This window comes from Hemitrygon akajei, chromosome 29 (genome assembly GCF_048418815.1).
Source record: "Hemitrygon akajei chromosome 29, sHemAka1.3, whole genome shotgun sequence".
Lineage (NCBI taxonomy): Eukaryota > Metazoa > Chordata > Chondrichthyes > Myliobatiformes > Dasyatidae > Hemitrygon > Hemitrygon akajei.
The window spans coordinates 25,643,069-25,662,145 of NC_133152.1; the positions used below are offsets into that span (position 1 = coordinate 25,643,069).

Here is a 19,077-nt window from a genome sequence, read left to right on the forward strand (position 1 = left end):
CATTGTAAACATTCCTTGATTAGGCGGCATTTCTTAAACCATAAGTCTAGTTTCCACGTCGCTATTTATAAAATCTCTATTCATAACCTCCAGTCTTGCATCAATTTCTTTGAAAACTACCAGACAAAAACTAAACAACAGACTTTCAGATCCAAAATGAGAAGTCCATGCCAGAAAAAAATTCCAGGAAGACATCAATCATCAGGCTTAACAACTGGCACATCTACTTCCTTCCAAGAAGGGTTGGGGGTGGGGAATCTATTTGATTTTGCCTTCAAATGCATCTTGATGTACAGCAGTTAGGTAAAGGTGGCTGAAATATGAAATTTCCCCCCCAAAATATGTGGTTGCATTTACTAAATTTTGCTTCAGAATAAATATGTTTCAACCTCAATAAAATCCTGTACACTATTATTACTGTGTCTGTAGTTAGAAATGTCAGACATACTATATAACCATCTGGAGTCTCGACTAGTCAAGTGACACTAATGAGAGTTCCAGATCATGGAAATTTCTTGGATTTTACTCAAGATACAGTAACTGCCTGATCCAAAATGACATCATAATAGTTGATGCTTCTGTTAATACAAATTTAACCACTAGTACTTTACTTGATACATGATGTTTTAATAAAAGTTCTACCTTCTATCTAGATTATCCAGTCAAACACAATTCTTCATCTGCTGAGCTTTCTTGTCACTAATTTTGTTCAGATGATTAGCTCACACAATCTTCAGCTTGAATCTCCTCTCTAGACTTTCTCTCAGCAACATAGATATATTCAACTTCAAAATGTACTATCAATACTTTTCCAACATTAAAACTGCATGAAGAAATCAAATTTGTTTGTTTGCAACAAGATGTGGCCTTGAATCATCCATGTGGGAAACCACACAGTGGGTATCATTTCCAAGTGATAACACTGCACTAGTTCCAGTTTCAGTGCAACTTCAGCTTTCTGATGATAGTTTATGTTAAATATATTTTATTGTACTTGCTTTTGAAAAGTAAAACAAAATCGGCAAAGAGCACCAGGGTGGTAGTATGCAGATGAGGTGCATTTTGCTCTCTTGCACAAGAGCAACTGAGTTTTCCTTCACAGCCTGAACAACAGCTGTTTCCTCACTGGGAGCAGCACAAAGAGTGAGCTAATCATGGTCTTGCCCAATTAGTAATCCATTCAACTACTAAGGAAAAACATCATGCTTTTCATTAGACAGGAAAAGCTGTGGTGAAAGGAAGTCTTTTTTAAAAAAAGGATCAAAAATAAGTGTTAATTCTCAGATTTAACATTCTGAAATCTGTCAGCAGACTGAATGAACTCCCAGTGACATCACGAGTCAATAAGTTAGTTAAAGGAATTCTTTTCCTGAATTTAAAAAAATACATGAGTGGGGAAATTGAATTAGAGCTGTGTATTTCATCAGTTCAGCCACACCTTGAGGGTATATTGGACTATTGTGGTGATCATACTATAGGATCTTATATTCTGATTCTTGGCTATTATAGGGAGGATATACTTTTTAACTACTTTATTGACCTTTCCTGCTCTCTACACAATGATTTGTGGAAATACATAACAGACTTAACTGAGATAGGTAAACTAAATGGGAAAGATCTACTTCCTTTTGCACAAGGTCAGAGATTTAAAAGTAATTGTGACTTATAGGGCTACCAACTAGTGTTGGAAGGTGGAATCAGGTTGCATGGCTCTCTTTTTTAAAAAAATCTGGTGACAGCACAGGCTAAAGTTACAGGTTTTATAAGTTTTCTATGATTTCACAAATCTTAGTCATTCAATGATTAAAAAAAACATTTATATAGAAAGTATCTTTCTATTATAAGAAGGATATTGAGGCTTTAGAGTAGGGCACGGAAGAGGTTTACCAGGATGCTGTCTGGATTAGAGGGCACGTACCATAAAGAGAGGTTGAACAAACATGGGTTGTTTTCTCTGGGGCAGTGGGGGCTGGGAGGAGATCTGATTGAAATGTATGAGATTACGAGAGGCATAGATAGGCAACCCTTTTCCCAGGGTTAAATTACCCTGAGCATGAATTTAAGGTGAGAAGGGGTAAATTCAAAGGAGATGTGCAAGGCAGAGCCCAAGGTGATGATGGCATTCATCAGTCTCTTCGATAGGCACATGAAAGTGCAGAAAATATAAGGATATAGACACTGCATAGGCAGAAGCAATTAGTTTAGTTGGCGATTTGATTACTAATTTCTTTTAGTTCAGCACAACATTGTGGGCCGAGGGGCCTGTTCCTGTGCCGCACTGTTCAATGTTCTAATTCAGGAATAAGTTATTTTAAGAGCAGTAAGAAAAAAAGAACTTGAAGTAATTGCAGCAAATAGATCAGTACTATTTAAGGAGAAGCTAGATAAGTACATGAAATAATATAGAAATACAGCAGTCAGCAGAGACAAGCTGAACTAAGGTGAGAAGAGACGTGTGGAACATAAATATTGACACACATCCATGTAATGGTCACGATCTCCCCATGCTCCTGTTCAAAGATCCACTTGCCAATACCAAGCTCATATCTTTAATCTATAAAGTTAGGAAAACCTTCTACAGTAGGTTTTGTACGCTATTCCACAGACAGCAATGGACTTGAAGTCAATTTATGATTTGACATTGAAGGTTTGTGTTAATTGACTGTATCAGTGGATGCAGAGAAAAGGCAGGTACCGTAGATTCCGGATTTTAAGCCGCTACTTTTTTCCCACATTTTGAACAGCTTTGAACTTTGCGGCCTTTAATCCGGAGCGGCTAATACATGATTTTTTTCATGCCGCCTCGTAAACATTTTGCCTCATAACAGTAGACCAATAAAATTGATGAGTAGTTCACAGAGGTCCAATGAAATTGTACGATAAATCAAGCGCACTTTCACAATTAAATTATTGTAAATCAGTCATTTGTACTCACCCTCATCAACATGGAAAACACTCGAAGCATTGTGCTGCCTTATGGCAGTTACTTAGTTTATAATATTTTCGCTTAGTAATTCATTTTCTAGTTAAAGTTAGAAGAGTTTTAACTATATTTGTTTTCTGTACTACATCGCGGGATGCTATGACGTCACATCCGGTTTCGCGGTGTCTTGTGGGAAAATGCCGGTTTGCGATGAAACGGGACGGAGGGAGGGAGCGCATTACGCGTGCGGCTTTGGATCTGAGCGAACGCTGCTTTTGAGTTAAAGGTGATCAATAACTTTTCCTGGTAGGCTGCAGTATATATATTTTTTACCAAGTGTTAGGAGATATTGGAATGTTGTTCAGTAAAGAAGTATACGCAACGTATATTTAAAAGTAGCCGCGTTACGGGCACGGTTCGAAAAAAAGCATTTGCAATATGTATTTGTTTTTGTTACCATATGGATTTAATTAAAAGTTAAAAAAATCCTCACGTGTAATATCTTTCTGTGTAAATATCTCATATTACAACGTGGGACACCTGCGGCCGAAAATCCGGTGCGGCCTAAAATCCGGTGCGGCCTTTACAATTAAAAATTTGATTTTATTTCTAAAATTAGAGCCAGCGGCTTTTAATCAGGTGCGCTCTGTAGTCCGGAATCTACGGGTATATGGATTTAGGTCATAGGTCATCCATAAACTCATTGAATATTGCTTGAGTGGCTAAATAGCTCACTCTGATTATATATCATACATGTACATATACATATGGTAAGGTGGAAAAGACAATGTCAGCAGCCTGCAAGCAGGAATGGAAAGAGGGTGAGGTAGAGGAAGAATTTGTGGTGAGCACAGCAAGCAAGAGGTGTTTTTGTTGGGGAGGGGGATATGGAATGCAGAAATAACTGTGAAATAACAAGAATGGGTGGTGTAGGGGGTGGGGGAAGTGAAGGAGTATGTGCTTAGTGAAAGGAAACAATTTTACCAGATAGTGACATTAAAACGAAGCATTATAGGAGGGAAAGGTTAAGGGTTTTATTAGATATGCTGTTATACAAAGGAAGAGCTAGCACACAGAGTTGACAAGGTGCCTGGGAAAGGTACTTTGCTTTCAGCTATCATCTTGAAGTAATTTTGGCATCACAAAAACTTTATTTATTGTTATAGTGAGTATTTTATGTATATACAACACAATCAACTTTGAAACGTAATTTATAAGGTTTAAATTGGCAGTTTGTCTGCTCACCTGTAAAGTACTTACATCACTCATCAGGCCCTTAAATACTACTAGCTCAGATTTCAATTTTTCCACTTTCTCACTGAGCTCCTTTTGAATGGCTTCAGCTTCTTGTGAATCCTGAAATGACAAATAAATACAGTAACTGCCTTCTTAGCTGCAGGCCCAAACCAATCACAGAAATGGCTTCAAAAATGAATGAGTACCATACAGACTTGGTTGTGACATTCCAGTTGGAAAATGCAGTATAGCTGTACATCAGCAGCTACTGCAGTAAAACTTGAGCCAAAGCAACATCACTAAAACATTTTTCTGCTAAGTGAAAACGATTTGATTGCCTCAGACTTTACATACAGCAATAATTAGAATTTAAAAAGATTAAAAACATGATCCTGAACAGCTCCAACACTCCTCTCTGGTTGGAATTACATTTCACATGTACCCCAGAATATAAAGAGAGCTTTGTAAAATCAGGGAGAAATAGCCTCATCAATATGACATCTATAGTACAGATGAACATGCAAAACACATTGGCTAGCTATTAAAAACTGATAATACAATAGTAAAGAAGCAGTAAACAAGTCAGTACTGAGAGATAATAGCAGGAAGGATCATCAGCTGAAGTATTTTAATGCAAAGAAAAGCACATTTTGAGGATAGAACATGAAATGATAAAATGACACAATAGAAAAACCATAAAAAGAAATCAGTCATAAGTATCAAATACAATTCAAACACAAGCGCTAATAAATAAAACTTCATATGTTCAGCTATAATAAAAGCTTAAGTATTTGGCATTTGTCTCCAGCAGCCTACCTCCAAAAACAAATCATCACGAACAGGACCACAGCAACCACTGCAGCAGAGCAGGCTATTTGTGGTGGAAAGTATGGGCGATGGGGGTGTAAAAACTGCAGGTCTGTGTAAAAGATTCAGATCTCTGTGCAGTTGTGGAACTTAAAAAAAATCTTTCGCATATGAATTCATTAGATCAGGATTTCAAAGATTATGGAACTATGCCAAAACGATGATGCACAGACCAGCCACAAGAAAATTTAATTGCAGTAAAAGGGTTCAAAAGATGTACACATTTCTGTTTCTAGGCAAATTATTCCTTTCAGAGCTGTGTCAATTTTCACTCTCATTCCTAGGAATTCAAAGTGAGTGCTAAACGAGGTGTCAGTGCATTGAACAATTTTATAAGATTACACAAATTGCACAGAATATACACCACTGAAACAGGAAACCCACTATACTTCACTGAAGCCTCCATAATTTCTTTTCATACCTCATGAACTTAACTCATTTCCTTTTACGGTAATTATATCTACTGTACACACTTCAAATTATTGGCTCTTTGTGGTAGCTAATTTCACATTTCCATTGTATGTGAATAGATTATTTTTAACTGAGCTCCACCTTTCATTTCGTAATGAATATATTCAATCAATGGACTAATGCTTCGCCCTAACCCATTAAATGAGAACCCCCTTTGAGCTTTACTCTGACAAAATTCTCTTAGATTGTCACCAGACATTACTTTTTAAGTTTGAGGGCAACAGACTATTTGTCCTTTTTTATCAAGTATGACCTTCAAGAAGCACGATCTGATATTTTATGTTGACTAGGCCAGACTAATTTGCTTCTTGCAACCACTTAACTTAATTTCATTTTAGAGAATCCAACAGAACACTGAGGCACACCTCAAGGATGTGTGCTTAGCCCACTGCTCTACTCCCTCTATACTCAGGACTATATGGGTAGGCACAGCTCAAAAGCCATCTATAAATTCGCCAATGACACCACTGTTGTTGCAGAATCTCAGGTGGCGACAAGGCGGTGTACAGGAATGAAATAGATAGGTTGGTCTTGTGGTGCAGCAACCTTACACTCAAGGTCAGCAAGATCAAGGAACTGAATGTGGACTTCAAGAAGAGAAAGTTGGGAGAATATTTCCAATCCCCAATGAGGGGTCTGCAATGGAAAGGTGAGCAGATCCAAGTTCCTGGTGCATCAACATCTCAGAGAATCTATCCTGGACCCAACATACTGGTGGAATCATAACAAAGGCATGCCAGCGGCTATACTTTATTTGGTATGTCAAAGACTCTAGCAAAATTCTACAAATGTACCGTAGAGAGCATTCTAACTGGTTGCATCACCACCTGGTACGGAGGTACCAGTACACAGGATTGAAAGACACTACAGAAGGTTGTAAAGTCAGCCAGCTCCATCACAGGCACAAGCCTCCCACCATTGAAGATATCGTCAAAAGGCAATTACCTCAGGAAGATGGCATCTATCATTAAGGACCCTTACCATCTGGCACTTGCCCTTTTCTATTCACTACCATCAGGGAGACAGTACAAGAGCCTGAAGATATACACTCAATGTTTTAGGGATAGTTTCTTCTCCTTCGCCATCAGTTTTATAAGCTGTCCATGAACACTACCTTGTTTAGTGAATGTGTAGTAATTTGTTATGCCTGCACTTTACTGCCACAAAACAATAAATTTCACAACTAATGTCAGTGACAATAAACCTGATTTAGTAGCCAAACTCTTCATTCTGGATCATGTCTAAAATTCCCAACTCCCTCCCTTTATCTCTCTTTCAGTGTCAGAAAATGAATCCAATCTCAGAAGAAAAAGAAACCCTTTCACATTTACTCTGTCCCATGTTTTGTATGCTTCCACCTGTTCATCATTTAATTTTCTAACTCTAGAATAGGGGTTCCCAACCTAGGATCTATGGGCCCCTCGGTTAATGGTAGGAGTCCATGGCATAAAAAAAGTTGGGGACCCCTGCTCTGGAGTATAAAGGCTCATTTTGCTCTTGCTTCTCCTCAGCCCACCTTTGAACAATACTTCGACCTCGTGAACCTCCCATGGAACACAATGAAAAGGCAAGTACAGTCAACCTTACCTAAGAAAAACCTTCTCAGTATTTTCATATCCACACTTGTGGCTTACTTTTTACTTTCTTTTTTTAAGCATTTGCAGCATTTCTCTGTATATTCCACCTCATTTGCAAGACAACAATCCATTTACTTCCCTCATTGCTTGATGAATTTGAATATTAATTTTGTATTTCGTGCATAATTTTCAAATTCCTCTGTTGATCGACATTTACTTCCCTTGTATGTCTAAAGAATATTCTGTTTTTATTCTTACCAAAGTGAATAATTTTACCTCTCCTCATATAATATACATCTGCTAGTTTTTCCCATAATTATTTGATCTGTTTATATTTCTACAACAGCCAATTTGTAGTTAACATTCTCATTTCGCAAGACCAGTTGCCTTTCAACATTTTGATGCAGGCCTTTTAACTATTATTTATGTTTTCCAATGCAATTTACTTGTGTTCAACCTTTAGCTTTCTTTCCACTGATCAGTGGTTTACATTAGTTTCCCTATATATAGCCTTACAAATCAATCCCTTAGCTGCAAACAATAGACATCTATTTGCAATACTTTTAAAAAATGACCACCTAATGCCATACCAAGTCCACCATTCCACCTCCACTTGAAACTTTTCAACACTGTATGGTAATTGTGGAAATGTTTCCACTTGCAAGTAAGACCTGTATGAGAAGCTAGAAATGCTAGACGGTCAAGAACAAGTGTAACAGAAAACTCAAGAGAAAAATTTTAACTAAAAAATTATAGAACATAGAACTTGCTACTATAAACAGGCCAAAATACCAGAGCTCTTGACAGGGAAGCAATAGCACAAGGAAGAAAATGCTTGTTATATGGATGATGAATGGAACAAGATTTGAGAATACATTTGACTTAGATCCATTTGACCAAGTAGCCTAACCTGAATGATAAAGACAAGGTAGCCTTTAGAAAAAATTGAATTCCAATCTTTATTTAGCTGCCGCCAAAACAAACCAGAACTAGAAATTCATCTAATCTTATTGTGAAGCACCTATGATATATACCAGACTCCCAGTAAACCAGTCCAGAACACGTGCGCACAAGCTCACTCAGATGACTTGGCATACCTCAAGCCATGTCTGATTTATATAGTATTTATAACTTACCACCTGCAGTGCAGCTACAATATCCTGCAGATGCTGCCTGAGATTGAGTTCTTGTTCCCACCTAAAGATAGAAGACACAAGTACGATTGTTAGAGAGCTCATACTGAAACCATTATCGCATGAACATCCTTCAATGCGTCACAATTAAGTGCTTAGTGAATTACTTTTAGATTATATGCTGGAGATTGTAATTTCTGAGTGTGTCCCAATATTAGAAAGACATCCATATAAGATGCATTTCAAACATAAACTTCCTCAAACATAAGAATGCAGGCAAAAGTTTTGGACAGCAGTTTGGCAAAATTAATGTTTTGCAAATAGTTAAGTACTTGAATTTATTTTGATGCTTTTCCCGACAAGTTAAAATGCCACTTGCACTTCAAATACAGAATTAATAGGAAAAACACTACTCATAACTTTGAAATCATTTCCATCATTAAAGCATTAATACCAAGTTATACTGCAACTGTCAATGAATGTCTTTCATTGTGTTGCTTTCCTGACAGGCAGAACAGGTGCAGAACATTCTGCAAGGCATGGGTCACCCAGAAGTCATTATCCATAACCAAACCAATGACAAAAGCAATGAATATGCGCTTACATGGTTTTAGGCACTAAATTGAAAACTAAAGAACAGCTTCTCAAAGATGTAATCCTTGAACTACTGCTAACACCATTGTTATCAGGTGAGCTTATGGTGTATGGTGAAGAAATGGCTTAAGAAAGAAAACTTAAATATTCCACTTTCAGAGGCAGGAGAGTCCTGTACAAGACTGACAGTTGGCATCTGAACAAGAGTGAGATACATGTCAACATAGGGAGATTTGCTAATGCTGGGAGGAAGAATTTTACCTAATCTGGCAAGAGCTGATGTGAAAGGACACAAATAAAACTTGCTAGGGCCCTTAAGAGTTGTATATTTCAAAGGGATTATTTCTTATTCTTCCAAACCTAAGGTGATAGGTTCATCTACCTTAGTGAGAATGCCAAAGGTTGAGAGAGTATGCATACTTTATGAAAATGGTACAAAAGACTTGATACTGACAGTTTATGAGAAACATAATGGGTAATCTGCAATTGCTGCCTGAGCAGTATAGTCAGATTCAATCACAATTTCCAAAACAAAATCCATTACATACCAAGTGCTATGGGGAAACATCAGTGATATGAAACAATTGATAGCTGTTTAAAATAAAAAAGCTGACATGCTTGATCTTTTGATTAAAGAGGTATGCCTTGGTGACTTAATTAAGATGCTAGTTATTCCCAAAATAACTATAACATGGCAACAATTTTCATGCATTATCCCACTGGTCCCTCTGGACTGTCTCGCCAATTCCCAAAAGATTACTCTGGTCCATCTCCAAACCTATTATGCCTGAAGCCTGGTAGGAACTAGATGTCCTTTTGAAATACAAGTAACAACTTCAAAATCACACATTATATAAAAAATATGGACCAGTAAAAATAAACAAACCTTATAATGTTCAATTTCATTAATAGTTAACTAACATACTCTATCTGGAACAAAAACCTTTTATTCTTAAATATCTCTTACACAACAGTGAAACATATTCACATTCCCAAAGCCTATGGACTTAAATGTGTTCATTGATATCAGCCTCTCAATAAAGGAAGTATCATATATCTAGCCACTCCTGAAATCGCTGGAAAATCTAGCACCTATTCTACGATTGCTCTCCCTTTCAGCACAGAGATACCAAAACTGCACTCCAGACACAGAAATAGCAAGGCAACACAACTTAAAATCACTGCTTTAAAGTTGTCTTTGCCTTTGCTTCTGTCACTGATCACAAAAATCATAGCTAATCTTAGAACACCATTCAAAATGGTAACCTAAAGCCTTCTTACTTTAGCAACACCCAATGCATTCCTCTTAAAATATACTGTTGCACTTAACAAGTCTTGTTGGAAGACATACAAATTGTATACAGTATCTGTGATTACAGACATATTTATATAATTCTCGGTGAGGTCTTCAATTGTCTTGTTCAATATTTAATTCAATGCTTGAATGAAATATTCTATTTTGACTTTGGATTTTCTACTGCACTTCACGAATTGTGCTCATTAATCAACCCCCAAAACATTTACAGAATAAGCATTAGCAGAGCTTTCTTAGCCAACTTTTAAATTAATTGATGTGTGCAAGCTTCTTTTTACAAATTAGTTAAATTTAGATCAATTAATTGTTGTATAGACCAAAATACAAGACATAAATAGTGACAGCAGGCTATTTGGACAAACTCTTCTAATTGTGACAACTCAAACTTTGCAATGCAGGCACACAGAATTTGTCTGCAGATTATCCCATTTCTACGTGAAACATTTCAATGACAACACAAATAAAAATGTTTATCTACCCTACCATTATTTTTCAAAAGCAAATAATAAACAGAATAATGTAGTTTATCTCAATCCAATTTTTAATCCATGAATTCAGATTGATTTGACGTTTCTATGTCTATCAATTCAAAAGAAACTCAAGCACACTTGAAGTCAAAGATATTCCCTTACTGCCACTCCGTAGGAAATGCCTACGTTAAGAAATACCTGGTGCATTCATTAGTTCTCAACTTCAGTATTACTTCACACCCGCTAATGTAATTCAGCCAAAATTTTAATCAGACTGCCAATGAAAACAAGAACTTGTAACTTAATCCCTGTCATCATCGAGTATGTCAATGAAATTGCAGCCAATTACACACTTTTAAGATGCATTTAATGTTTAAACATGGCAGCCAATCTGCCTTCAGGAAGGCTCAACACACAGCAACAAGATGTGTAATCAAACAATTTTCATTTACTGCTATTGGTTGATAAATGCTGGCTGGACTATCAGAACTCTGCTGATATTGAAGTAGCAGATGATTTGTGGCTGAGCAAACAGCACCTCATTTCATTCTGTTTATATCTCCTTATGTCCTCAAACTTGGAAGTGAAAAACTGACCTCCTGGACTTTAACAATGCAAGTTTTTTAAAATATAGTTACCTACCATGTGATGTGCAAAATGACTAGCCCCAAGATTCTTCTATTTTGTCTCCCATGATCATGAACCTTAGTCTTCTCATTACTCCCACTGCACAAGTCTGGCACAAACATACCTATAACTGTAATCAATACTGCTTCAGATGTGAAATAGGGCAAAGCTACAGCCTCTAATTCACTCAGCAAAGAGACAAATAAAGTAAATGAGGACAATCAAACATTCCATCAAGGAAAATTCATTCTGAGTTTATCTTTAGGTAAGATCTGGGAAATTTTTCCTTCAGGGATTTCTTAAGGAACTTTGTGGAATATGAAATGAACATATGAATATTGAATGCTCTTTCCTAAAAACTTCAGGATCTTTCATTGCTATATCTAATTTAAGAACATAAATGTGCTTATATACTGCTGCTGGCCACAAATATGAATACTATTCAGTAAATACTGTATGAATACAGCAATTATTTGCTATACAAGCTGCAAATCCAAATCCCCACAAAAGACTGTGGATGCAAGTACCATATTTTATATACAGCATACATTTTACTAACAGCCTTGTTTCCTGAGTTTTTATGATTGGCATATGGCATATGCTTTAAGACAAAATGTGTAGCAAATTAATGGTTTATGATACTGATTCTAATGAAGGTGTAATATAAGGCAAGCAGGAAGATTGCTCTACAATCTATAACATTTAGCCACTGATTTATGATGCATAAATAAATTATTTAAATGGTAGACCCATATTGTTCAGGAAATACCCAATCAGATTGCTGTGCCAGTGCTAATATTTCAAATAAGCTGCTGCTAGGATGTTTATCAATTACCCACTTCTCTTCATTCTAGATCTTAATAAATCCTCCTTATCACCACTCAAAATCTTTTGGCAATGATTTTAAAATGTAACTAATGATAAGTTGAGGTTAGAGTTGCCCAAGGAAATAGTTCTTGTTTTACTAAAATCCCCTTCAATATCTCCATTAGATTACTTTTTAACTTCTTTTCCAAGCAGAAGAGCTCTAACTTTGCCGAATTCCCCTCACAATGATAAACTTCTAATATAACATTTCCAAGTCCCTTGCATCTTTGTTCAGCCACAGTTCCCAGAACTGTCTGCAGAATTCCAGTTAGCAATCTTAACTGGTGACTTATACAACGATCTTACTTTTACATGCTAGTACAGTATTTATAAACCGAAGCACCCCATGCTTTTTTATAACCACAATATCAATTCCGTGCCACCTTTAACAAAATGTATGTGGATATCAAAATGCCTATTTATCTACAAGTTAAAATCATGTTATTTTGAAGTCCTTTCCTTCCTTTCATTTCTCCCCAAATGAATACTTTTTCTACACTAAATTCTATATATGCTTCTTCCTCCACTCCATCCCAAAGTTTATATCATCTTCATGAATACATATTTTCAACTAATCTGTAAGCTTTAAAGTGCAGCTCTATGCTCTTGATTCTATATCAGTTTAAAAAAAAAAGACTGCATGCAAACTTGGAACTCAACAAGCTACCACTCGGAGAAACGCCAATCTTCCACAACTTGCATTCTATGGTGTCATATCCATATGACCATTTTTACACTAGCAACTACACTGAATGCCTTATCTTACATATACAGTATATTCTATACTGCATTGATCAATATTTCCCATCACCTCGAAAAATTCAATCACAATTGCCTGACTTTATTTCCCTTGAACAAATAATGCATTAATTTGTAAAGGTAAGGTTATTCTGTTGTTGATAATGATGTCCTATAAATTTCCCACCATAGTGTTAGCTGGTTAGCACATACTTTGCTAGTCCATATTCCCTTTCTTGAAATGTGACATTAGCAGTCCTCCATTCAAGAGGAACAGAAAATGTGGTAAGTGCCTCTGTTGTTTTTCTTTTCCAGTCTGACAAAGTGATATATTAATTAAATTCCAGATTTACCACAAGATATTCCAGGAATCACAAAATTTTCTGATCTTTATCTTATTTACTGCATATGTAATAACTGGCCATTTTTGTTATTGATATTCAAATGAACACACTGTGTAGGATCCAATATTTGGAGCGGGGAATTTCACGATGGAGCAGCTTCTTATTTGTGCTGAGAAACCTGGACCATTGCCAGAATTAAAGATCAAAGAAATTTTTTCATATGTTTTGACTAAGGTTATACCTATCTGTTGAGTCTTTGCATGATCGAATCTTGGCTAATCTTCATGGGTGTGGTATATTTACAAGTAATAAGGGCTCTTCACGCAAATTTCCTGCAATTAAAATTTATTGAAAGTGGGAGATAGAATACAAAATCCAGAATTTTAACTGCAGAAAGAAACATCAACTTCCTGATGCTTTATTGGAATTTTGTAAAGCAATTTAAAAAAATGATCTTTAATGCTATCTACACTTTGTTTATTTTATTTTTTGTGGTATCAGAACAAGACAGATAAAAATCAAATTTCAAACATTTGCTGCTATTATACACACTTGGCTAAATGCACAGTCATATGAAAACAAAAATGCCACCATGGATATAGCTATCTGGATAGTAAATCCCTGAACTAAAATTTCCTAAGTATAGGGAAAGAGAGAGACATTTAATTTCTGCCCCATGGTAATGATGCTGGTCGGCCTGAAATAACTACCAAACGGACAAATTTGATCCTGTGGTGCACTGCAACACATTATTAACCTTTCAAGAAACTACTTTTAATCCCAGATTCCTTCCCTCTAATCTGGTTTTTACTTTAGCTTGATATCAAACTAAAAGTACACATCCTATGGAAGTTTCTTGTGATGGAAAATCTTCAGTCTACATGCATTTCATTCACAAGGTGACCTAGATGGTGCCCCTTACAATAAGGTTTTCATTAATATTAAACTTAAGTGTTGAATGCAAGTATGTCCATCTCTGTTCATTTTCACTGTTACTGCTGAGTAGGCACAGATAATGTTAACAGAGCGAGAATTTTTTTTTGAAGTTCAACCCCTTTGCTTTTCTTGGTAAGGAACAAAATCAAATTAGGTTGATTGATAAAAAAACTACATTTGTGAAGCTGTTCTGGACAGGGTCATATTTTCAACTTGCATTTAAAATAAATAAAGCCACAAGTTGAACAAATAGAAAGAAAACAAGTTGGTCATTTCTAGAAAATGTCTAAAATAAAATGACAACAGGATTTTAATAATGGTCCAGTTTTTCCATAAATAATTCTGAGAAACACTCGAGCAGAAAATATTTGAAATGAAATATTTATGCCATGCAACAAATTTTAAAAATACTCTGCATGTAAAATGGACCGAGGAGCTAAGGAATAGATGGCTCTGGGGGAAAATATCAAAAGCATTTCTTGGTAAAGATTCAGCTACTCACTTGGTGTAACTGACAAAAAAAAAGGCAGAAAATGCAGATTAGTTACTACCACACAAAGTTAGTTTCTAGGTAAACCATTCTGTCTGTTTTGTTACAATCTCAATTTAATCTGTACTACAATTTTGGACTTTCAGTGAGAGGCATCAACACAAAAGAGGTACAAGTATCAATGCCACACTGAAAGCAGGTCCCAATAAAGACCACATATACATCAGCAGTTCTGTCCGGCAAACAAGGGAACACAAGATGGATTTCAATAATACATCTACTCTACTCAATGCATAAGAACTGCAAAGTGACAGCCCTGAATACAAGTCACATTTTGAAATCAAATATACTCTTCTGTTCAGTTACAGTTAAATCTTTCACTCTCCTTTGGAGTTAAGATAAAAGTCCCCATAAGGTTATCCAAGGTGTCTATTCTGACATTCTATCAGGAATAGCTCAACTGTTTACTAATCTTAGAGCCTTTGTACAATTGTTAGTATTTGATGAGTGCTGCATTTACCTTCAGATCTATAATCAATAACTTAAAATATTCTTCACTGTTTGAAGATTTACAATGCAAGAAATAAATATTAATACGTTTCTCAACAATGCAGATAAATTGATCATTTTGTACAGTTTCCTACTTCCATGTATATAATTTGTGAGATTAGCTATAGATTGGCTGATATATTCTAATACTCCTCCAAATTAGCTGCATCCACCAACCACCCCCCCCCCCACTTTATCCTTCAAGAACCTTTCTGAGATATTCTTCCAGATGGTTGAATACATTAAAATATTCTCTTTAAGGATTTTAAAGCCACCTTGACTCTGCTTAAACCTCCCAAGCTCAAGACATAAAACTCCATTGCGCAGAAACAGAACAGATACTAGCTGTTCACTACAGCACAATTTCTCTTGGGTTACTTCAAAACCTTCCTGAAGATAACTTCACAATAATGGTCTTTTTCCATGTTTTCTGTATACAAAACCATCTAATCAGCTCAAGCAAGCAGAGAAAATATGACCAAAAAGGGTGCCCTACATTTAACAACACCATACAAGAAAAAGGTTTATTTGCACAAAGTAAAGGTTGAGGTTTTTTTTTAAGAACCATTAATATATGTTCTCTCCTGGCCCAGCTCTCCCTTGCCATACATTTGCTGCTGATTTTTGTAAATACATCAAAGTCAACTAAGAAGTAAGAGGTTCAATAAAGGATACATTACTCATGTTGGATTTCAGTCCCACCCAGTTACCCAATGTAAAAGGAAGTAACTTTTCTTATAGTCATCATCTTTGATGGACTTAGTCAGATACATCTTGCGATAAGATACGTTACAACATGTACAAAGAATTAGTAATGTAACAGAAAAAGCCCCTCAAATTATATTGAGGCTTTCTATAAAAGGATGTGCTGGCATTTGAGAGAGTCCAGAGTCTTACAATAGAAGATGTCCCTCTAGAACAGAAACTAGGAGGAATTCCTTTACCCAGAGGGCAGTGAATCTATGAAATTCAGTGCCACAGACACTGTGGAGGCTAAGCCATTGGGTATATTAAAAATGAAGGTTGATAGGTTCTTGATTAGTAAGGCTGTCAAAGGTTATGGGGAGAAGGCAGGGTTGAGAGGAATAATAAATCAGCCATGATGGAATGGCAGAGCAAGCTAGATGGGCCAAATGACCTAATTCTGCTCCTGTTTCTCATGGTGATCAAGAAAAAGCTACTTAGCTCCTCAGCTAAACCATCTACTATTCTATTTATCTGCTTTCAATTCTTACTCTTTAACAACATTGCAATTTCTAATTTGAGTTTATCATACTGGGTCTAATTATTCTAATATCTACTTATTTTCAGGGAAAAAATTCCAGATCACTATGCTTTTAAATGCATTATAAAATGATCACACTGTGAATGCTATTCAACGGTATTAAGTTTTTTTCCAGATTCCGAGTACATAAATGAAAATGTACCAACAGGTGAAGCAACATGAATCCTTAAAATGCTGTGCAAATTTAAAGGGGTTGCAGACATGAGGCTCCCTAAATTATGATCCATTCTTTCCTGATATACAATTTTTCATTCCACATTCTCTAGCCTGATGTCATTGTATGACTTTATCCTATTGCAATATTCACTAGTTACTCAGGTCATTCATTTGATCAAACCTGTAACGCTTTACATGCATTATATTTAGTCACATTTAGTCATTTATCTATTATCCCCAACTTATATTGTTTACATTAACTAGGGTATAATAATTATCTTGTAAGTTATGAAATAATCATGGGTAGCATTTTAAAAACCTTTGCCTTACAGCAGAATAAAGTTGGGTAGATGACTTTCATTACTATCCAATTGTCATCCAGAATCGATGCAACCTAATTTAACCATAACCAAGATGGTGTGCTATTATTTTCATTCTAAAGACAATCCTCTCTTACTAATGGTTACCTAACACATTTCTGCCACTAGCCAGATTCATAGATGTAAACTGTATGTATTTAGCTAAAGTGTAAGATGCATTAGTTAAATCTAAAAGCAAGGTTAGTGTTACATCTCAGAATACATAAAAACTTGTAAATAAATATATTAAACACACACAATATGCCCAGTGCAAGACCAAGTAAAGAATGCTAGTTAAATAAGTTAGTATTTAAATATTGTTATGCAGGTCTTGAATGTAGTATTATGCAATTTGCTTGTTCTTTTAAGTAAATAACTGTTAGTGAAAAAAACAAGCTAGGTGTTCTAAAGAGAAAACTAAAATAAATTAAGGAGCTTTTTTTCTGTTCACTCCCCAAGCTTAGCACAAATTTGCCTGGGTTTAATAAAATACACTCTCACTTCGGGCGATTGGGAGTCAAAGAGTTCATCAGCAAGTTCAGTTGAAACATGGAAATGAAAAATACCTACTGATAATACAGAGACTCCCCAATCTAACACTATATTAGTATTCAGGACAGAAAAACAGCAATGCATTACTCTGGTTCTGAAAAGCCCTACTACAACAGCACTCCTTTGTAAACAAGCTCTCAGTTCAAAAGAATTTTCAGCTCAAATAACCAAAGGTTGATGAGAACTTTAAGCTTGGTCCAGCACAAGTGACATTTGTAATTTGTTCAGCAAAGAATAAATAAGAGAAGTGAAGAGAAAAGCTTCAGAGAAAGAATTACAGGCCGGCCATAATGTACATCATTTGCTGCCTCAATCAAAATCCTAGATAAAAGCGGAGGAGCAGTTTAAAGTACAATTTGCCTTGAGGTCTAAAGTGAACCGTTTAAAAAGAGTGAACTTTTTAATCCTGGCAAATGCAAAGTGTTCTGAGAGCAGATCACCACCTTAAAAGATGAGCAATAGTGACTAGAGAACTACAGAAGCAGGGGTTATAGGGCTTGCTAATACACAGTAATAATGCCACTTTGTACCCTCAGCATCAAAATCTGCTCTTCTGTTTAAGGTGACCAATGCAAAACTGTCAGCTGAAAAGAAGAGCGATAGCTAAAAAGCTAGAACCCAGAGGAGTGTGTTGAGGAACCAAGAAGGGAGTATATCATGGCCTATCTGATATTATTTATCATCAGCAAGAAGGACAGCATGGTAGGATAGTGGTTCAATTCCCTTCTGTAAGGAACTTGTACATTCTCCTCATGATCCCGTGGATTTCCTCTGGATGCTCTGGTTTCCAGCCACATTCCAAAGATGTATGGGTGGTAAGTTGTGGGCATGCTATGTTGGCACTTGCAGCATGGTGACACTTGTTGGCTGCCCCCAGCACACCCTCAGTGTTTTGGCTGTTGCATTAATGATGCATTTCACCCTGTGTTTCGATGTACAAGTGATAAATCAAGCTAACTATAGAGGACTATTCAATGATCCACAGTAAACTATCTATTAGGAAGGAATGTTCATAGCATGACAGAATTTCAAGTTCAGTTTGAGGGTGAGAAACGTGAGTTTGAATCTAGCATCCTAAATTAGACCATAAGACATTGGAACAGAATTAGGCCATTTGGCCCATCAAGTCTGTTCCAGCAGTTGATCGTGGCTGATTTATATTCAGATGCATAAATAGCAAATAAAATCAGTTTGTTCCACACTCCCACCACCCTATATGAAGAGGTTCCCCTTCATGTTCCCCTTAAACATATCACTTTTGATTTTGACCCTTAACCCATTACTTCTAATTGTAGTCTCACCCAGCCTGCTTTCATGTACTCTATCTATACCCCTTATAATTTTGTATACTGTACCTCTATAAAATCTCCCCTCACTCTCCTACATTCTAGAGAATAAAGTCCTAACTTATTCAACTTTTCCCTATAACTCAGGTACTCAATAACCCAGTAACATCCTTGTAAAATTTCTCTGCACTCTTTCAATCTTATTGACATCTTTCCTGTAGGTAGGTGACCAAAACAATAGTCCAAATTAGGCCTCACTGTCTTATATGACTTCAACATTACATCCCAACTCCTGTACTCAA

General features: G+C 36.2%; 1 protein-coding gene across 2 annotated transcripts in view; it reads right to left on the bottom strand.

Moving 5' to 3' along the window:
- Window positions 1-19,077, bottom strand: part of iffo2b (intermediate filament family orphan 2b) — a 35,614-nt gene that overhangs the window by 12,677 nt on the left and 3,860 nt on the right. The window contains exons 2-3 of one of the 2 annotated variants that reach the window (XM_073031946.1): window positions 8,211-8,271; window positions 4,184-4,279 (exon numbers count right to left, since the gene is read on the bottom strand). In XM_073031946.1, coding sequence (XP_072888047.1) covers window positions 4,184-4,279; window positions 8,211-8,271 — 157 coding nt within the window. Of the gene's footprint in view, window positions 1-4,168; window positions 4,280-8,210; window positions 8,272-19,077 lie in introns of both variants that reach the window. The other variant, XM_073031945.1, reaches the window with a different exon arrangement.